Source organism: Oncorhynchus kisutch, linkage group LG22 (genome assembly GCF_002021735.2).
Source record: "Oncorhynchus kisutch isolate 150728-3 linkage group LG22, Okis_V2, whole genome shotgun sequence".
NCBI lineage: Eukaryota > Metazoa > Chordata > Actinopteri > Salmoniformes > Salmonidae > Oncorhynchus > Oncorhynchus kisutch.
This window is the reverse complement of record NC_034195.2, coordinates 27,206,142-27,228,943: the sequence shown is the minus strand read 5'-3', so window position 1 is coordinate 27,228,943 and position 22,802 is coordinate 27,206,142. Positions and strand designations below refer to the sequence as shown.

General features: G+C 41.2%; 1 protein-coding gene across 2 annotated transcripts in view; it reads left to right on the top strand.

The window, feature by feature from the left end:
- The first annotated feature begins 3,086 nt into the window (after positions 1 to 3,086).
- Positions 3,087 to 22,802, top strand: part of LOC109867364 (solute carrier organic anion transporter family member 3A1-like) — a 66,898-nt gene continuing 47,182 nt past the window's right edge. Inside the window, exons 1-2 of one of the 2 annotated variants that reach the window (XM_020456490.2) lie at positions 3,087 to 3,757; positions 11,440 to 11,899. In XM_020456490.2, the coding sequence (XP_020312079.1) occupies positions 3,614 to 3,757; positions 11,440 to 11,899 (604 nt within the window). In that variant the 5' untranslated portion in view covers positions 3,087 to 3,613. The remainder of the gene's footprint in view (positions 3,758 to 11,439; positions 11,900 to 22,802) is intronic. The other variant, XM_031801872.1, reaches the window with a different exon arrangement.

Below are 22,802 nucleotides of genomic sequence, written 5' to 3'. Positions count from 1 at the left end.
CAGGATGATATCTAAGAGGGTGCCCATGGTTACAGATTTAGGGTTGTACCTGGTAGGTTCAATGATCATTTGTGTGAGATTGAGGGCATCTAGCTTAGATTGTAGGATGGTGTCAAGCATATCCCAGTTTAGGTCAGCTAACAATACGAACTCTGAAGATAGATGGGGGACAATCAATTCACATATGGGGTCCAGGGCACAGCTGGGGGCTGAAGGGGGTCTATAACAAGCTGCAACGGTGAGAGACTTGTCTCTGGAAAGGTGGATTTTTAAAAGTAGAAGCTCTATTTTTGGGGGCACAAACCTGGTTAGTATGACAGAACTCTGCAGGTTATCTCTGCAGTAGATTGCAACTCTGCCCCATTTGGCAGTTCTATCTCGTCAGAAAATGTTATAGTTAGGGATGGAAATTTCAGGATTTCTGGTGGCCTTCCTAAGCCAGGATTCAGACACGGCTAGGACATCCAGTTTGGCGGAGTGTGCTAAAGCAGTGAATACAACAAACTTAGGGAGGAGGCTTATAATGTTATCCTGTCTAGCTGCTCAGACAGCTTATGTTTAACATGCATGAAACCAAGGCTTTTACGGTTACAGAAGTCAACAAATGAGAGTGCCTGGAGAATGGGATTGGAGCTAGGGGCTCCAGGGCCTGAGTTAACCTCTACATCACAAGAGGAACCTAGAAGGAGTAGGATAAGAGTATGGCCAAAGCCTATAAGAACTGGTTGTCTAGTGCATTCAGAACAGAGAGTAAATGGAGCAGATTTCTGAAAGCGAAAGAATATATTCAAGGCATAATGTACAGACAAGGGTATGGTAGGATGTGAATACAGTGGAGGTAAACCTAGGCATTGAGTTTTTTTATTTACCTTTATTGTGACGATGAGAGAGGTTTTGTCTCTAGAGGCACCATTTTTAAACCAAGTGAGGTCATCACATGTGTGGGGGATGGAACAAAAAGGCTAGCTAAGGCTTATTGAGCAGGGCTGGATGCTCTACAGTAAAATAAGTCAATAATCACTAACCAAAACAGCAATAGACAAGGCATATTGACGCTAGGGAGAGGCATGTGTAGCCGAGTGATCATCGGGTCCAGTGAGTAGCTAGGTGAGCTGGAGACACGACAATTCAGACATCTAGTGGGCTGGGGCTAGCAGGCCAGCAGATGGGCCTTTGGGGGACGTCGCAATGGAAGAGCCTGTTGAAAACCCCTTAGGCGGTTACGTCGGCAGACCAGTCGTGATGGATCGGTGGGGCTCCGTGTAGGCAGTGAAAGGGTCCAGCCAATTGGCAAAATAGGTATTGTCCCCCAGGAATTGGCTGATGGATCTCTTGCTTTAGGACAGAGACGTTAGCCAGGAGTAGCCACTTGGATAGCAGCTAGCTAGCTGTGACGATCCAGTGTAAAGGTTCAGAGCTTGCGGTAAGAATCCGGAGATGTGGTAGAGAAAAAGCAGTCCGATATGCTCTGGGTTGATATCGCGTTGTGCAGACTGGCAGGAATTGACCAGGCTGAGGCTGGCTGATGTCCAAGTTAACAGTTAACCGCTAGCAGTGGCTAACTGACTACTAGCTAGTAGCTAGTTAGCTGGATAGCTGCTGATGGGGGTTCCGGTTCTAAAGTGTAAAATATAGCAGATCTGTACCACATTGGGTGAGGCGGGTTGCAGGAGAGTATGTTCAGTCCGTTGATGGAAATTGAGATAAAAAAATATATTTTACAAATATACAAAATATGTACGAAGAAAAATATATATACATGGGACGGGACAAACAGATGAGACAAGACAAACAAACGTCCGACTGCTACACCATATTGGAATCTATGTAATGTGTTATAGACCAGATGTAGTGTGTTATAGACAAGTATTTATATCGCCTTAACATACACTAGGTTTATAGAACCACCAACAGTGATCTAGTATGTATTCTTCCTTTGAAGACTATTACCTGACTTTCTCCATGTGAAATATGAGTTTTATGGTTCCCTGGTTGACAAAGAGAAGTCCACTGCTTGGGGGCTTGGGTATAACACATAATAACAGTGTGAAAAGGTAGAAGTTAGGAGTTGCTGGAGTGTCAGATAAGCCTGGTCTTTTTTACCCATAAAAATCCAGCAGTTACGCCATGTATTTTTGGGAATCAAATTAAATTAAATGTTATTTGTCACATGCGCTGAATACAACCTTACCGTGAAATTCTTACTTACAAGCCCTTAAAACCAACAATGCAGTTCAAGAAATAGTTAATAAAATATTTACTAAATAAAATCAAGTAAAAAAATTGAATCAATCAAAGAGGTAAACAATACATTTACATAACAATAATGACGCAATATACAGTGGGTACCAGTACAGAGTCAATGTGCGAGGGTACAGGTTAGTCAAGGTAATTTGTAAAGTTACTAAAAAAATGAAATTGAGAGAGGGAGTAAGAGAGAGACAGAGTCTGTAAGTAAGAGAGAGACAGAGTCTGTAAGTAAATCCGAGCCACTCCATTTAGTATGATATGTTATGTCTAGTATGGTTAGATAAGACAGGTGGTTACTTAAAAGAGGGTGGTTGGTCAGGGCGGGTGTGTAGGCATATAATGCAAACGTCTAACAACCCAAAGGTTGTGAGTTTGAATCTCATCAAGGACAACTTTAGCATTTTAGCAACTTTTCAACAATTTACTACTTTTTTTAGCTACTTTGCAACTACTTAGCATGTTAGCTAATCCTTCCCCTAACCCTTTGCCTTACCCTAACTACCCTTTTAGCTAACACTTCCCTTAGCCCTAACCTTAACCCTTTAACCTAACTCCTAAATGTAACCCTAGCTAATGTTAGCGATCTAGCTAACGTTAGCCATTTAGCCAGAATTCATAATATATCATACGTTTTTCAATTCGTAACATAACTTAATACGAATTGTAATTCGTAACATATCATAAAAAATGGGTGATGGACATCCACAAATTAATACATACCATACGACACGTAACATAGAATACTATCCAAAGTATCTCGGATTTACATACGGAATAATACTAAATGCTCTGAGACCATGTTGCAACCCAGAATTTGGTGCATGCTACACAGTGCCACTGTAGGGCTGTCAGTGGTTGGATGAGGCGCAGAGTCAGAACATAGGCTACACAAGTTGTGGTGGAGGGAGTGAGTGCATGCTTAAATACTGTATAACAGGCTACATGACCAAAGGCCATGCCAAGTAAAGGTGGAGCAGCGACTGCGTGGCAAGATTCTTATCGATTGTTTTTAGAATCTAAGCATTGTTATGCTTAACATTCGGGAACGAACGTCAAGATTCTGAAAAAATGCTATTTGAGAGAAAACCTGGCGTCTCTCATTCTCGTATGCATATGAGAAAATCGTCGTGGAGTTCATGTGTCTTATTCGACAAAGCGGCAATGTTTAGAGCTTGCGGAGGGGAAGCCCTTTGGAGTCTGGCTTTATATTTACTGTAATTGTTAGTCAGATGTAAAGCATAGGTTGGACGAGAAAATAGACAAGAGACCGTGCGTCAGACACGTGCTGAATGTAGCCTACACAGGGTCCGGTTACCCTCTGGATTTATTTTCTCGCTGTAATACAAAGTAGCAGCTCCAAAGGATGCAGGTGAAAAAACAGAGGGGCTCGGACAGGAGCACTGGAGAGGGTGCCCGTAAAAAGTCATCATGCTTCTCAAACATCAAGATATTTTTGATATCGGAATGTGCCCTGATGTTGGCACAGGGCACTGTTGGAGCCTACCTGGTGAGTGAAACTGTTTAAGCGGTGTCATTACGTCTGTGATGTCTCTCGTGAGAACATCTGTCCAGACTCAGGTTTCATATGAATTCTAATACTTTGGGCCATTTTATCTTAGCTATAACTCCGCGCCAGTACTGAGCATGTAAGCAAAGTAGGCTATCTGTCATGAAACGGGCAACAGCTATGACATAATGAGATACATTTTACCCGGTTTAAAGCAGGCTTGACATACACCGGTGTTTTAAATACGCAGTAGCCAGTGCCCATGCCAGGCTAGCCCACATGTGGACTCAATATTCAATTCGAAACAAATTTTCGTCTGGTTGAGGAGTTTAACCTTGTCCATATGTCCACAGCTAACATAGCCTATTTTCCCTCTGTCAAAACAAACCTGTTAATGATGTTTTGTTCTCCTAATGCCGCACCTAAATAATCCAAGTACCCAAAATAACACAGATTCCGTAGAGGACAACCATTTACAGGTGATTTGTTAGTTTATGCGGCAAATGGGCCATATAGCTGTAATATACATGTAATATGCTGCAATAACACAATCTATTGGTGTAGCTGGATAAGTGAAATTATAGGCCCCTACCTGTATTATCAGAGTGCCAGGCTTGAAAGCAATGCTATCTTGTTTAAGAAGAGCAGACAAGCGTATTCAACTCTTTCATCTCGAGTTCACACCTGATGCTTCTGATATGCTATAGGCCTACTCTTTTGAACCGTTTAAATCGTTTTAGTCCTAATAGGTCCTCCTCACAGAAATATTTTCTATGCTCCCTTCTCAAATTCAGTTGATGTTTTGGTGATGTGTATAGTAGGGCATTTTAAGTCACAAAGTGGTATGGTGGGTTAGTGCCACTTCCCAGGGAAATCAAAGATGTAAACTGAAATGCTTTGACCTTATTTGGAGTGGAACGTGTTATCTATTCTGTGCCACTGAACCAAAAGCCTCCTCCTGACCATGGGAACAGTGTAGCCTATGTGGATGAGGCATGTTGGTATCCAGTCAGAATTTCCCCAGTAAGGAGTGGACTTGGATTGTTGAGTCAAATGTACAATTAACAAGAATTCACCACTTCCTGCCTTTGATATGAAGTTTAATGACCCCAAATTATTGAGAGGAATGTTTTCCAAAGTACTTGGTACTTCGTTTTTTCAATCTATTTTATTCTATTTTTATAACATGTTGTTATAACATGGTTTAAAATATATATATTTAGATGGACTAACTTTCTAACACTACTTGCTTGTGAACCAAGTAACATTATCATCAAATTGGGCCTACAACCAGTAGTCTCCAACCTTTTCTCTCTGACTTGGATGGAACATTTCACACATTTTTCTGTGATGTGTCTCTCTGCTATGTACAGACTCGCCGGTCACAGTGGAAGGAATGGGTCTATCAGGATTCCTCTGTGTGATAATTGGTCTAGTTGTGTCTCATTGAATTGAATGTAGTTGAAACGGGAAGATGTCTCATCTGCAGCAGTGGCTGCAGGGGACTCTGATGGCTTTTATACATAGGCACTTATAGCTTAGCTTAGCTAGAATCTTTACACCTACAGTATAACTACCATTTAAAGCCCTGTCTCACTTTGACTATGTAAATATTTTCAACTACACTTTCCAGGTGGTTATTCTAAAAAAGGTTCAACCACATTTAACTAATACGGGTACACTTTATACTGGTGAGTAAAGATGAGCAAATTATGGATCTGAGAAGGAAGTGCATAACAGGCCTTCAGCCATGCTCTATCGCTGTCAGCACAGGTAGTCTCTTTCACATGGCACCTGCTCCATTTGCATGGGCTGGAAACCAGGCACCAGCTACAGGGACAAGCTGATGACAATATCATGACTATATTTGAGGTCCTCCTGTGTTAGAGCTATTGTTGTATACATGATAGGGTGAAGCAACTTAAAATGTGTGCTGTTAGCCAGGGAGCCAGCCTGGAAGTCATGGGTCATGGCCTATACTCTTGCTCTACATTAGCAGCTTACAATTGACTTTTTCCCAGGCAACATAGTCTCTCGGTAAACAGTCAGTGCACATACCTAAATAGACAATCACTCTCAACACTATGGGGTTGTGGTTGACTCTCAGCTTCCCTAGTTTCATTTTGAGAATGATCTGGAAATGGTGTGTAAACCTACCATGTTGTGGTGATGACTGACAGTGGTGAATTTGTTTGCTGTTACGTGCTCCATCTACGCATTGCAAAACAGGCTGAACTGTCTATGTACTTTATAATTTCCCCTGCATATATTCGATTTTCAAACCCAACATTAGTAGTTGATTATATTAATTATACACTAAGTTTGACACTTTAATGCGTTCAGGTTAAGCTATAGTTAAAGTTTGGTGTTACTACCTCGCCCTCTCCAATCTTGCAACTTGCCAAAACCTAATATTTTGGAATTAGACAGGGTTCTGTAAAGGCTTCTGGCAGACACTGAATTGCCCTTTTGAAAGGGCGTCTAGACAGCATAGGAACCTGAGACGCACTTCAACAGTTTTATTTAGCAAAGGGCTGTAGTTATGTCATAAACTGTGCGTACACAAGCCTCATCCGCTTGTTAAAAAAGGGTGTGGGGCTTGGATCCTCTCATTCTGGACAGGTGAGGTAATGTTGAGGCTAAATGGTCACATTGTCCATGAAAACACAGCCAGACAAGTTTGCATTGTAACCATGCTGCAATAAATACAACAAACCTTCCTGACTAACTGTGTTTACTTTTGAGTTCAAGATTCCAGGTGTATCTTAACTAGATTTCTGTAGCTAGAGTTACTCATCTCTCTGCAATGTATACAGTCTTTTTAGATAACATAGAACTAACTATCAATATTTTTTTTCAATTATTGAGTCTAGAAATGCAGTATATTTTAGTAAAATGCTTTGATGGCAGAGTGCATATACAACACATGGAATTTGGGGGACGGGTGCTCTTCTAAACTCACTGCTGTCAGGCCCACTGGTGCCCGAGTCTAGTCTGGGCAAGAGATGACATGATATGGTCTGCTTGGCCTGGCTGCCATTCCTCTGCTGTGGTGTGGTGGTGAAGTGGAGGTTCGGGAGTCTGTGCTGGTGTCTGCTGATAGGCCTTGTACATAGGATGACTGACATCACTACATTGATTTCTAACACTTAAAAAAGATATATATTTATTTAACTAGGCGAGTCAGTTAAGAACAAATTCGTATTTACAATGACGGCTTACCCCGGCCAAACCCTAACTTGGACGATGCTGGGCCAATTGTGCGCCACCCAATGGGACTCCCAATTACAGCCAGTTGTGATACAGCCTGGTATTGAACAAGGGTCTGTAGTGACGCCTCTAGCGCTAAGATGCAGAGCCTTAGACTGCTGCACCACTCAGAAGCCCAACCTGTGGTCGTGTTCAAATTTAATCAAAGTGTAGGTAGTTGAATTAGTATAGTTATTTCTCAGTCACACCTGCCATTTAAAGTAATCACTTTGTAAAGTCACAGAAAGAAGAAAATTTTTCCTACTGGCAATGGCATCCTTCTCTAAGTTAGCTGTTATTTTCCTGTCCCCACGGCTCCTAAGAGGAGCTTAATTTAGCATGTTAGCCTGTTGGATATTACTGTGGGAATGGAAGAGGACCATGCCCTTTCAAGGACATTTTGGGAAACATCCGAAAATAGTTTGATAATCGTTGTGAAAATATGACAGGTGGGATATGGCTCAGCAGTTGGTTCCCAGACATTGCAAACCCACATCATTTTTTATGAACTCTCTAGACAATACTCACCAATTTAATTTGATACATCTGAGGATCCACTCCTTTGAGAAGGGGTAGCCTATTGTACTTCCTGCAGAGCAAAGCCCCATTTCCACTAGCACTTGGAATTAGGGCTGGCTCAAATAGAATTCTCAAATTAGAGCCCATTCAGGGGAAACTGGGACCATCGCAGACCATTTTCACAACTAATGCCAGCTCGATTAGATTTCAGGTTGGTGACGCCGTTACTATGAAACCACCAGCTAATCACAGCTGGATGCTGACATCACCTTTAGCTAGCTCGTCTGGGCTTGTTGCTGTTACCTAGCACATGGACAAGCAGTACTGAGTCATACATGGCACAAATTACCACCACAGCTGGCTCTGTCATTCATTTTTGTACTGCACAATAAACTTTTATGAGAACAGTCAGCCCTCGAATGCTAGTTACCTAACGTTAGCTAGCAAATCAGAGTTGAAAAAGCTAGCTAGCTAGCTAACATTGGCTAGTAGGAATTTTAACTGGCCAGGTCGTGAAAGCTAGCTAGCTAGCTACATCATATCAAATCTGTCATCTGGTTTGCTTGGTTAGCTAGCTAGCTAAAGCCCAATGCCATAGCAAGCTAAACATTTTTGCAAACTACATGGCTCTGAGTCTGGCTGGCAGTGGCAGGAGTATGGGGTAATGTTAGTTACAGCATGGTGAGGGTGAATAAAAATTCTTCAATATCTGCACAGTCACAGCTACCTAGCAACATGACAAAATTTTTTATTTCTGGAGGTAGTGGAAACCCAATTTGAGATTGCCCACAAAGGCCAGCCCAACCCAGGTTGACTTCAAATGGCCAATGGAAACGGGGCTTTTGGGTAATTTTCCAAATTCTTTATGGTAAAGCGTTTGTGTGGATTCCATGCATTTCTGTTTCAGTCTGGCCTTGGTGTTCCTTTGCATCATTGTAGCCTGTACAGTGTTGATAAAAAGGTGTGGGTGGTTGGTCTTATGTTCTCTAAGAATCGTTCTTCCCTATTAGTTGTGGGTGTTCATCAATCACCATCTAGGAGGCAACCGGTGTACCAAAAACAGAAGACTGGCCAGATTTACCAAGGTCATTGCTATCAAACTATATATAGTCCTCCTGAGCCTCTGTGAAGTTGGTCTTTAACATTCAAGATGTGTTCATCATGGAAATCAGTGTCTTACAAAAACTTGCCTTCATAGCAGTTACAAATGGGGTTTGGTAAGTCTGTGATGGGGTACATATCACATGAAAAAATGTAAATTAAATGGAGATCAATTTAATCACTATACGTTGTTAGGATCGTTATACTTAGTTAGGATCCTATCTGATGAACTGAAATGCATTCCATGATGTCTGTCTTCCATGTATTTTACCAACAATGGCAGAGGGGAGGCAAAATCCCCTGCTGCCCCAACTTCCATCTAGACACAGTGTTATGTTCTTATCTTTTACTTGCGTTAAATACTCCACCATTAACTAAGAGAGAGAGAGAGCGTTTGGGGAGGATGCACTTTCCATAAAGCCATGCGAGTAAGTGATGCAGTGCCCAGCTAATCAAAAACAGGGCTCCATCTTGGCAGAGAGAGGATTTTACTCAGATCACAATGAGAAACATCTGAAAGAGGTCTCAATGTGAGTCAGTATATCCAAAGGAAAGGGATTATTTAAAAGGACACAACCTCAATAACATGGTATTTTCATAGCCATGTCATATTTCTCTAAACCCTCTTGCATGCAACCTAATTCAAAATTCCACCGTGTTTGGGAAGTTTGGGAACCCCTTGGCATGTTAATCCTTATAATACCAATATCTAGAGTTTTATGTGATTATTTTGTATTTCATTTGGGAAAATCACATCTTTCAGAGATGTTTACTATAGAAACATGTCATTTGTCTTATACAGTGGGGCAAAAAAGTATTTAGTCAGCCACCAATTGTGCAAGTTCTCCCACTTAAAAAGATGTGAGAGGCCTGTAATGTTCATCATATGTACACTTCAACTATGACAGACAAAATGAGAAAACAAAAATCCTGAAAATCACATTGTAGGATTTTTAATGAATTTATTTGCAAATTATGGTGGAAAATAAGTATTTGGTCACCTAGAAACAAGCAAGATTTCTGGCTCTCACAGACCTGTAACTTCTTCTTTAAGAAGCTCCTCTGTCCTCCACTCGTTACCTGTATTAATGGCACCTGTTTGAACTTGTTATCAGTATAAAAGACACCTGTCCACAACCTCAAACAGTCACACTCCAAACTCCACTATGGCCAAGACCAAAGAGCTGTCAAAGGACACCAGAAACAAAATTGTAGACCTGCACCAGGCTGGGAAGACTGAATCTGCAATGGGTAAGCAGCTTGGTTTGAAGAAATCAACTGTGGGAGCAATTATTAGGAAATGGAAGACATACATGACCACTGATAATCTCCCTTGATCTGGGGCTCCATGCAAGATCTCACCCCGTGGGGTCAAAATGATCACAAGAACAGTGAGCAAAAATCCCAGAACCACACGAGGGGACCTAGTGAATGACCTGCAGAGAGCTGGGACCAAAGTAACAAAGCCTACCATCAGTAACACACTACGCCGCCAGGGACTCAAATCCTGCAGTGCCAGACGTGTCCCCCTGCTTAAGCCAGTACATGTCCAGGCCCGTCTGAAGTTTACTAGAGAGCATTTGGATGATCTAGAAGAAGATTGGGAGAATGTCATATGGTCAGATGAAACCAAAATATAACTTTTTGGTAAAATCTCAACTCGTCGTGTTTGGAGGACAAAGAATGCTGAGTTGCATCCAAAGAACACCATACCTACTGTGAAGCATGGGGGTGGAAACATCATGCTTTGGGGCTGTTTTTCTGCAAAGGGACCAGGACGACTGATCCATGTAAAGGAAAGAATGAATGGGGCCATGTATCGTGAGATTTTGAGTGAAAACCTCCTTCCATCAGCAAGGGCATTGAAGATGAAACGTGGCTGGGTCTTTCAGCATGGCAATGATCCCAAATACACCGCCCGGGTAACGAAGGAGTGGCTTCGTAACAAGCATTTCAAGGTCCTGGAGTGGCCTAGCCAGTCTCCAGATCTCAACCCAATAGAAAATCTTTGGAGGGAGTTGAAAGTCTGTGTTGCCCAGCAACAGCCCCAAAACATCACTACTCTAGAGGTGATCTCCATGGAGGAATGGGCCAATGACCTCTGTCATTGCCAACAAAGGGTATATAACAAAGTTTATGAGATAAACTTTTGTTATTGACCAAATACTTATTTTCCACCATAATTTGCAAATAAATTCATTAAAAATCCTACAATGTGATTTTCTGGATTTTGTTTTTCATTTTGTCTGTCATAGTTGAAGTGTACCTATGATGAAATTTACAGGCCTCTCTCATCTTTTTAAGTGAGAGAACTTGCACAATTGGTGGCTGACTAAATACTTTTTTGCCCCACTGTATATAGTTGTTTGTTCTGTAATAACCAAAATGATATGTCACTTAAATAACCTTAATTTTTGGGCAAATAATTTTTTCTCAATGTTTAGGCCTACAGTCTTGGTTACTTGGTTTTCAATGGTAATTGTAAAATACTGCACCCATCTGAGATGTGATTCAGTATACAAAAGGCCATTCATTGAACTGCATCAAATGTTGCAAGTGATTCTTGTGGTAAAACAATAACCATGATCCATGCCGTATTTATTTAATTGCTATTTGTAAGCTAGGTGTTTTCCCACATTTCCCTCTCAATTACATACTTCTCAGCTAGTGAGAAAACAATTAGGCTTTAAGCCTGGTAATATTTTAGCATCGAAATGATGATACCCTGTCATTTACGAAGTTAATCAGTTATGGGAAGTTAGTTATGATTGCCGTTTATGAGCAACATATTTCCTCTGCTGTTGCTTTCTCAGGTGAGTGTCCTGACCACCCTGGAGCGACGATTCAACCTCCAAAGTGCCGATGTGGGTGTGATCGCCAGCAGCTTTGAGATTGGCAATCTAGCTCTTATCCTATTCGTCAGCTACTTCGGGGCCAAAGCAAACCGGCCAAGGTTGATTGGCTGTGGGGGTATCGTCATGGCGCTAGGAGCTCTTCTGTCAGCACTGCCAGAGTTTCTAACCAAACAATACGAGCACAAGCCAGGGCAGACATGGAGGACTGAGGTGGGCAGGAATGGGTGCGCCAACAGTACCAGGAATGGTGGGCAATATATAGAGGAGTTGTGTTCCAACAAGGCAAACACCAACATGATGTACCTGCTGCTGATTGGGGCCCAGATGCTGCTGGGGATTGGAGCCACCCCAGTTCAGCCCCTGGGTGTGTCCTACATAGATGACCATGTGAAGAGGAAAGACTCCTCTCTGTATATAGGTAAGTTAGTTAGATGCATTAATACACTATGGGAATACGTTGCTACACTACAGAATATGTTAATAACCTATAAACCAGATTTACTACACACTGAGAGCACTTCACACATGTCATTTTAATGAGGAAATAAAACAGAAAAGGTGGACCATAGAGATTTAATAAAGGTCCAGGAGGGAAGAATCTCATTGTATCATTGTGAGCCTCCATTTCTATTTAACTTTACAGTTTAACCTTACAGTTAAATAGAAATGGAGGATCACAATGACACAATGAGATCTTTGTCAAGGTGACAGAGACATCTTTGAGGGATAATTGGACATTTCACTGCAATATATTCAATTTTTTTCTGTATTTGAGTGTGCTCCTCTGTAGCTCAGCTGGTAGAGCATGGCTCTTGCAACGCCAGGATAGTGTGTTTGATTCCATAACTGTAAGTTTCTTTGGATAGAAGTGTCTGCTAAATGCCATATAGCTATTTTATATTAAAATAATATTTAAGAGAAGGAGATTGTTATCACACTAGCATTTCACAATCTATTTGTTCCAGTGCCAATGGGTTCATAAGACTACCCAAATTGTCCCATCTGTATGGTGGGAGGACAAACAGTGGTTGTGTTTGTCTTCTGATCACTGCCGGAAGGTGCAGTGTACACACAGCCCTGCCTTTGAGTCAATACAGCATGAATGTATTCTCTGTGTTGTGCTCAGTCTTTCTTTTGTCCCCAAGCACAATCTGGCCCATGTGACTGCCAGGTGAGCAGATCTGTGAGGGGTTTATTATCTCCATTACATTTGTGCTGGAGTCACAGTCAAGTGCAGATGCCTGGGATGAAACAGGAGCATAAAAGTACAAAATGTCTCCACTCAGCTGGCTTGCGCTCTCACACAGGTATTTGACCAACTGCTGACTTAGCGTTACAAGGTTTAACAGTGTATTCAAAGCACTTTCTGAGCTAACCTTAAATAGCAGATGATTGTTTGCGAATGTACCCTGAGGATACTGTCTCTTTGCAGTGCCTTACTGCATCTTTGAATATATTTCACTGATGTTTGGTAAGATATACTGTGGTCAGTCATCCCAACAAACTTCTCAAAATTAAGAGTTGTGTGGCTCTGACGTATTTGCTCTGCTGATTGTAAAGGCCATTGTATTGACAACACCCTAATGTTGTTCTGCCTTGCACATTGAGCATTCAGTATATGTGTGTCATGAGCCCCCCTTGTATAACCACAATTAAATCAAATCAATATTGTATTTGTCATATGCGTCGGATACAACAGGTGTGGAATTTACTGTGAAATGCTTACTTACGAGCCCTTTTCCATTATTGCAGACTTAAATAGTAAAAAAATAAAAATACAACAAAAAAGGAAATAGTAAAACAATAACGAGGCTATATACAAGGTGTACCGGTACCGAGTCAATGTGAAGGGGTATGAGGTAGTTGAGGTAATTGAGGTATTATGTACATGTAGGTAGGAGTAAAAGTGACTTGGCAATCAGGATAGATAATAAACAGAGTAACAGCAGCGTTTAAAAGTGTGTCTATCTGTGAGTGTGTGTCTGTGTGTTTGTGTGTGTGTGTGTGTGTGGGTAGAGTCAGTGCAAGAATGTCAGTGCAAAAAAAAGGGGGTTAACTGTTTATCAGTCTTATGGCTTGGAGGTAGAAGCTGTTCAGAAACCTTTTAGTCCCAGACTTTAAGCTCCGGTACCGCTTGCTGTGTGATAGCAGAGAAAACAGTCTATGACTTGGGTGGCTGGAGTCTTTGACAATCTGTAGGGCCTTCTTCTGACACCGCCTGGTATAGTGGTCCTGGATGGCAGGAAACTTTGCCCCAGTGATGTACTGGGACGTGCGCACTACCCGCTGTAGAGTCTTATGGTCAGATACCGAGTAGTTGCCATACCAAGCGGTGATGCAGCAGGTCAAAACGCTCTTGATAGTGCAGCTGTAGAACTTTTTGAGGATCTGAGGGCCCATGTAAAATCTTTACAAGTTGGAAGAGGCGTTGTCGTGCCCTTGTCATGACTGTGTTGCTGTGTTTACACGCCATAACTTTGTTAAATATTTATTCTGATTGACTGAAGGGCGTACACCGGGCATGTTACATGACATCACAGCCTTTAGGCTAGATGCTGGCTGCTGGTTAAAATCTGCTGCCAGAGGAAGACCACCTGTAGAGATAATTCACAGTCATCTCACAAGTCGAGATGAAGCAAAAATCATGTCTATGATTGCAACTCGCTTTAAAGACCTAGAGTTGTCAAGGTTACAAAGAGATATCGTTGAGGGATAATTAGACATTTCCGTGCAACATGTGCTCTTTCTTCTTTATTTTTGCTGATAATGAGAGAGAGAGCATTGTTATATTGGTAGATAAAGCCACAAATCCAGATTAAAGCAGCCAGGTTTCCTAGTTTGATAAAGACTGGCCGTAACGTGGTGTCCATGGATGCACATTAGCCTTCGATGGGATAGAGGAGACGTGGCTTGATGAATCAGCTGCTACATTATTGGCCTTGTTTGATATCGAAGCAGCACCACAGAATGTGACAATGGCTGATTGGGAGACAAGGTCCTTCCTGATATATTTACAACATTAGTAATATGGAAGACATTTGTTAGTGTAACACTGATGTGTCGGTCAAACTCAAATCAAAGGCCTTCAGTGTCTTGTATGATCTCAGGCCAACAGCATATACAGTTGAAGTCGGAAGTTTACATACACTTTGAGATGTGTCTTCACTATATCCACATAATTTTCCTTCTCATGATGCAATCTATTTTGTGAAGTGCACCAGTCCTGCCTGCATCAAATAACCCCCACATGATGCTGCCACCCATGTGCTTCACGGTTGGGATGGTGTTCTTTTCTCCAAAAAGTACAATCTTTGTGCCCATGTGCAGTTGCAAACCGTAGTCTGGCTTTTTTTATGGCTGTTTTGGAGCAGTGGCTTCTTCCTTGCTGAGTGGCCTTTCAGGTTATGTCGATATAGGACTCGTTTTACTGTGGATATAGATACTTTTGTACCTGTTTCCTCCAGCATCTTCACAAGGTCCTTTGATGTTGTTCTGGGATTGATTTGCACTTTTCGCACCAAAGTACATTAATCTCTAGGAGACAGAATGCGTCTCCTTCCTGAGCGGTATGACGGTTGTGTGGTCCCATAGTGTTTATACTTGCGTACTATTGTTTGTATAGATGAACATGGTACCTTCAGGCGTTTGGAAATTACTCCCAAGGATGAACCAGACTTTTTAATCAGGTTTAAAATTATTTTTCTGAGGTCTTGGCTGATTTCTTTAGATTTTCCCATGATGTCAAGCAAAGAGGCACTGAGTTTGAATGTAGGCCTTGAAATACATCCACAGGTACACCTCCAATTGACTCAAATTATGTCAATTAGCCTATCAGAAGCTTCTAAAGCCATAATTTTATGGAATTGTCCAAGCTGTTTAAATGCATAGTCAACTTAGTGTATGTATACTTCTGACCCACTGGAATTGTGATACAGTGAATTATAAGTGAAATAATCTGTCTGTTAACAATTGTTGGAAAAATTACTTGTGTCATGCACAAAGTAGATGTCCTAACCTACTTGCCAAAACTATAGTTTGTTAATATTAACAAGACATTTGTGGAGTGGTTTAAAAACTAGTTTTAATGACTCCAACCTAAGTGTATGTAAACTTCCGACTTCAATTGTACCTCCCCAACTTTCATTCTTAGTCCTAGCTATTTTTCACAATGTGCTCTGCTTTGTTTAGAAGCGACAGAAGCAAACAAGCACAGAACAGCTTTGACGTAAGGCACAACTGCAGTGCCTTGTTAGCACTGTACAGTAGGAAGTGGACTGATTAAAGTTTGGCAGGCATAGAGGGAGATTTGGTGCGGTTCTCCTCATAAGCTGCAAGGAGAGTTGGAGGAAAACAAGCGGTGAGCATCAGAGAACAATGTGGCATTGAGTTGGGAGCATGTGCTCAGCTGATCATCCTAATCCCCATTCTGCTGGCATGTCATGTGCTGGTAACAGCATGAATGGAGGAGATTGTCTGAATCTCTGTAAGATGGATTTGCTGTAGCACACCCCCATGAAAAATCTGAATATTTATGTATTTTTGAGAGAAACATTTTTTTCCACAAAAGAAGTGCACTGAGCCTTTACTATTCCTGTATTAGCGGCCTGATATAGCTGTCTGTACCGCGGGCATATATAGCCCTCCCCCAAAAAAGTATTTGCTGCACCCCTCCAACATCCTCCCGTGGCTATGAATGTATTGTATGATTATTCATGAAACATAATATGCAGGGGGTGTACACATGGTGACAGTAATCAGATAAAGTTGTACTTAAATTGTGTTTTGCAATATTTTTCCTCTGCAAAATATTTTTCTAACACTTTTGCAAGACAGTCCTGATTCAGCATGACAGTATTGACTTCCACTGCCTGGTAATAACCAGTCTCAAAAAGCTGAAATAGATGCTTCTGTATTTTCACATACAGAAATATATTATTTTTGATCAATGCAGGCCAAACACAACCATAGATACATTACTAAAGAAAAATCACCCCAACATACTGTACTGTACATGCCTGGGGAGGTTGAATATGTTGTTTTATATGAGCTTAATACGTCCCAAAGGCCCATGATATGAAGGTTAGTAGCTGGTGTTATGGTAGCCTAATTGATTCTGTATGTTTAATGACTAAAACAGACACTGTCAGCATAGTGATTACCCTTTAGCTTCCTAGTCTGCCGTCAGTCTGTCCCTTACAGAGAAATCACATGATTTCACATGAAATTTCACATGAAATCATGTACAAAAGTGTTTTTGGAACACTTCATGTGAAATTCATGTGGTTTTTCCGTAAAAATTGTTTTAACCTTTATTTAACTAGGCAAGTCAGTTAAGAACAAATTCTTATTTTCAATGACGGCCTAGGAACAGTGGGTTAACTGCCTGTTCAGGGGCAGAACGACAGATTTGTACCTTGTCAGCTCGGGGGTTTGAACTTCCAACCTTCCAGATACTAGTCCAACGCTCTAACCACTATGCTACCCTGCCGCCCCACTATGCTACCCTGCCGTAAGGGGTCTGTCTGTTTTTCGTCTGCCCGGCCTGAATAATTCCACTACATGCTCGCTATGGGAGATTTGACTCTTTGTATTTCACTACTATGCATTACTGCTGTAAGGATAACCTGAAATAACAGCCTCACATACTGTCCATAAAATGGATGGACTAGTGCGGTGCATTTAAAAGGCATAATCGGTTGACAGGAGGAAGAAGTGGTAGTTGGCTTATAGGCAGTCAGAGAGCAATGACTGACAATGGGACTCCTACAGAAATAGAGAGCAGAACTACAGTATACAATATGATCCTTGTGATGGGTGATGAAGATGTATGGGCTATTTGAACACTGCTTGTGAAATGTATCTCTGTGTTCTCACTCTGACACAACCAGGTTCATACTGTACATCAATGTGTCAGGAGGCATGAATATTCATCTGCAGCTCATTGAATAATGCAGTGAGACCCAGGGTGTGAGGTGAGACTGTGGTGATTAGACTAATATACTACTACTATCACACCGTTGGTAGAAGTCTCTGCTCAGATTTATGTTCTGCTGTGATATGTTCATTTCTAAATGACCATCATCACAAGCTTTTGTTGTTGAAGATGATGGCAGATGCCGCCTATAGCCTCATGCATAGCATATTATTTTAATTAGCCAGTGGTATAAACTGTTCAGGTAATGGCAGTATGACATCAGTGGAAGACCTGTGAAAATGTGAGAGTGGGCTGTGGAGAAGAGAGGAGCAGAGAGAGCAGTGGTCTGTAGGAGTGAAGCCATAATTACAGAGTGAGGCAGGAATGCCAACCAGCTAGCCCTGAGGTGCGTCTGAGCAGCCCGACTGCACATGCATACCACATGTGAAAAACAGCTCCTACTGACTCGGAGACAGGGCTGGCCTGGGCAGAAGGACTGGGGCTGTCTCTCCCTGCCAGGCAGGACTTATAGTACTAATCGGCAGATAAAACGGATTGAAACGATGTTGGCATTTTTTTTATATAGCAGCACTTACAGAGTGTTCTCAAACTGCCTGACTTTTCAGGAGAAGTAGGCCTGCTTTAAGGTTAGAGTCTGACCACTGCTGATCCAGTTGGTTTTACTTTCAGTTTTGGGATCTGTCACTGTTGAACTTGTGGATCCAATCATGTTGAGCGCTGAACATTGTACTATTTTCCTCAAATGCAATACTAAGGGTTGAAAGGATTAGTCTAGGTAGGGGTGAAATTGCTTCCATCACGACTTGATGTTAAAAGTCGTGCTGCGGATAAACACTGTGTTTTACGAGATTATCTTGTTTTCCATGTCTAGACGTAGGCACTCAATTGGGCCGAAGGGAGCAAATATGATTAGAGTATGTCAACACGATCTCCCTCCATTCCCACTGCTCTTTCACCATATAGTTTGAATTATGGCTCTTCCCACAGGGCCTGAGGTTGCATAACCATACAGCACATACATATACAGTTGTTCAGCAATAATGCTCCCTCCAAAAACCATTAGGCCTTAACCCTACCCATCCAACTCTCACTGCTTTTAAGGCTTTTTCAAGCCTGGGTAGTCTCTGTTTTCCGAGCCACTTCTGACACCATGTTTCAGTATGATATGTTAGATAAAGGAATAAAGACAGACACCAATGTCAGGTTCAATAGCCTTGTTTATGCATTGTACAAATCCCTACAACTGGAGTCCGGGGAACAGTCCGGCTAGTCGATTACCTATCAACTAGACTCCGTAACAGTCTCCTGTAACTTGAGAGGACCTATCTGCAGACTGAAATGATCACATTTGTTTATTCAGTGTCAATGTATTAAGCTCAATTATTGATGTGCTTTTTGCCACCAGTGTAAAAGGCTGTATTTCTAGGATCTGGGGTCTGTAACAGATCATTGTTTGATGATTGGAAAATTGTTAGTACTGCTCTGTATCAGCTAATGTATCAGCTTAATGTCATATTAACTTCACAGGTTTCAGAAATGTTTTCCTAGATGTGGGGAGAGGCCATAATAGAATGATCAGGCCTAGATCTTTTCTATTTTAAATGAGTGCTTCCTGCATTGTCATTGATAAAGATAGGAAGAGTGAAAAAAGATTTGAACAGAAGCGTCTATCAGAGATGTGGCCTTTTGAAATGCAATTTCATTTATCAGCACTCTGGTGTTAGACTTGTACCGACGGCAACAGTCTGAGGTCCCAGCAGAGCGGAGCAGGAGAAGGGAAGAATGCTCTGTATGTTCCAGTGTATAAAGTACTCCAGTCTCTCCCTGGCCAACACAAAGCTGTGCAGGCACAGGTTGCGCGTGCACCTGTGCCTGCGTGCGCACACACACACACACACACACACAGACCCTGGGATCTGTCAAAGTCAATCCAAACTATATATGACAGACTAGCTACTGAGGGGGAACACACAAAGGTCCTTCTTTTTTTATTATGGCCAGAGACAAGACAAGTGCCCACTCCTTTGGAAAGGCACAAATATGCGATTCTTACCTGAACAGTTTTACAGCCTAAAGCAATTTGCCTGTGCTTACTGGCAGACACTCCCACAGTAGCCCCTTACATTACAGTTTCTTAAACTAAAACTCAAGACCTTTACTTCAAAAAGTCCTGGGATAAGTCACTTAAAGACATGCCCAAAGAGAAAAAAGAACATGCTTACATACTGTATGATGATCATTATGAAGACAAGAGAGGTTTTTGTTTTATTTAACATGCACAATATCGGATTCGGACGATATTAGCTAAAAATGCTAACATTTTTATCAACCCAATGTCTAGTTTAACGCCGATGTGAAAAAACGATGTCAAAGCTGATGTGCATACCTATATAACGTAGGTACATGACGTAATGACGCTACGTAACATTTGGCGCTACACCTGCAACACAGCATTCCTAACCTAGCCCACAATGTCTGCTGTGTGGATCGAACATTCAAGTCGAGCAGTCATTTGAAAGAGTACATTTCAGCGAGACAACTCAAAGACGAAATCCATTAACACCAGGATAATGGAATTCATTTCCCTTGACAATCAACCGTTCTCTGTCGTCGGTAATGTTGGCTTTTGCGACTGGTCGAGCACCGGTACACACTAATGTTACCAAGCGCACTATTGTTCCCTACCGGAGTTCCTTAGTAATAGCGTCACTGCTATTAGCTTCACAACATACTATGGAATGCCATTTGGATATTTGCGTGTCAAAAAATATACGTCAAATAGCAATATTTGACGCATTAAATAAGCTTTTAATTTGACACGTCAAATAACACTTTTCTATTATAGAATGTTGTGTGATCTGAATTTGTACGTGCAAACCAAGCGCCACCACTACTATCAGTAGCAGTGTCAAAGCTGTACAAAAAAGTCTGCAAACAAGCAAACACTGGCCACGAAGAGGGTTTACAATACCGCATAGGTAATAAAGCATTATTTGTTCTGGGGGAGCTAGCTAGCTTTAGCTTGGTACCTAGCTAGCACCAATACAACCAACCTGAAAACAATGACCAGTAGAAACTGCAGTCATTTTCACTATTCTTAGCAATGATTTAGGAGTCATTGTGAGTAAGTATTAGCTAGGTAGCCAGTTGTTGTTCGCCTATTGAAATTGAACTTCAGTTCATGAAAATAAATAGCTAGCCAGCTAACCCTGTTGCCCAAAGCTAACGTTATAAGCAGCCAGCTAGCTTCATCTGGCTAGTGTGGCTCGACTTGAGCGGGTTATGTGTTGTGAAGCTAGCCACAATAAGGATTAGAGACAATAGTGGAATTTGCGGTTTGCCTTCAAAATAAAAGTACCTATTTGAAAGTGATGCAGAAGATTTCAATTGGTGGAATCATGCCGTATTTAGACTAGATGATGTTAAACAAGGTTGGAATGTGAAGCAATGAAATGAGGTATTAGTCTACTCGGTGACACCCACAGAACACAACTGTGAAGAGTTTACGCAAATATTAGCGCTGTAGCTCTTATCGCGTGACTGTGTGAAATCACCTCCCCAGTCAGCCTATTGTGTGTATTGACATTCATATCGAATTGTACAGTTTTACCTAAGGATTAGGGATAAATGAAATGGGGTAACAGTCTACTCAATACCCAACGTACTCCTCAGAGTTATCAGACTCTAAAACATCCGCACAGTATTGTTTTTCCTCTGGAATAGTGTTCAATACACATAGATTGACAATAAATGTGGCTCAATTCACAGTTGTTTCAGAGCTACGATGCTAATGTTCTCTGTGTAGACTGATACCCCATGTCATGGAGCCACAATCCATAGGTAAGGCTGTACAGTGAAATAAATATGCCCCAATTCTTTTGTAAAGTATAATACATCCAGTGTGATTTCAACAGATTTTTGTCAAATTAACAAATGATTGTCTTTTGTTGATTTTATATATCATTCCAACCTCGTTTAGCATGATCTATTAAAATATGTCATAATTATACTATTTGTATGCATTTGCATCACTGTCAATGACAATCTTTTATTTTGAAGGCTAACCGCAAAGTCCACTATTGTTGATAATCCTTATTGTGGCTAGCTTCAAATAGATGGGTCCAACCACCATACATTTTTGTATTTGATTTTACATTTGTTCAACTAAGTCAGTTAAGAACAAATTCTTATTTTCAATGATGGCCTAGGAACAGTGGGTTAACAGATTTTTACCTTGCTAGCTTGGGGATTTGATCTTGCAACCTTTCGGTTAGAAGTCCAACACTCTAACCACTAGGCTACCTGCCACCCAATTAATCAAATAAGAACTGACTTATAAATTAGGGTTATTTTATATGATGACACCTAGCTATATAGTCAGCTAAATAACTATAGCTACTGAAATGTTATGTCGTTTTGCTATGTTTTTTGGGAAGAACATTGTTTGCATCCATGAGCTAACTAGCTTTTTTATGACCAGCACTGTAGGTTCGCAAGACAATTTTACCAGCATCATAGCATATGTATCGATGAATCGTTGTGACATATGAAATACAAGTGAAAGTGTAATCAATGTGTAATAAATACGTACAGAATTAATGAACGCGTTACATTATTATGTGACGTGCAATCATATTCAGGTCCTGATTGGTCAACAAGTTTATTTGACACGTCAAAAGTTGACGTGTATCTTTTTTAACATGCCAAGACCCAAACGTTGTTCTATAGAAATCCTGGTTGAGAATGAAACGACTGAACAAATGAACAATGAAACAGCACAGCAATTAAGTGAAAGAAATTGATTTTGATTATGTTTTACTGGTAATGGGGACCTACGTAAATACCAACAAAATAACTTTTTGGTCAGTGTGTGTGTGTGTGTGTGTGTGTGTGTGTGTGTGTGTGTGTGTGTGTGTGTGTGTGTGTGTGTAACCTTTATTTAACTTAGGCAAGTCAGTTAAGAACAAATTCTTATTTACAATGACGACCTTCTCCAGCCAAACCTGGACAACACTGGGCCAATTGTGCACAGCCCTATGGGACTCCCAATCACAGCCTGATGTGATACAGCCTGAATTCGAACCAGGGACTGTAGTGACACATCTTGCACTGAGATGCAGTGCCTTAGACTGCTGCGTCCATGTGTGTGTGTTAACAATTTAACTGTACTAGAATGCTTAAAAGGCCGCTAAAATTGTAAATATCGGTTATCGTATCGGGTGTTTTGGCAAGGAATATATCGGATATCGGTATCGGACAAAAATGTAATATCGGTGCATCACTACTTTCTTATTTTAAAAGTAAACATATACTCTCCTGAGATATCAAGTCACTTCACAAGATAATTTCACTTTTATATGGTAATTTATCTATATAGTATAGTACC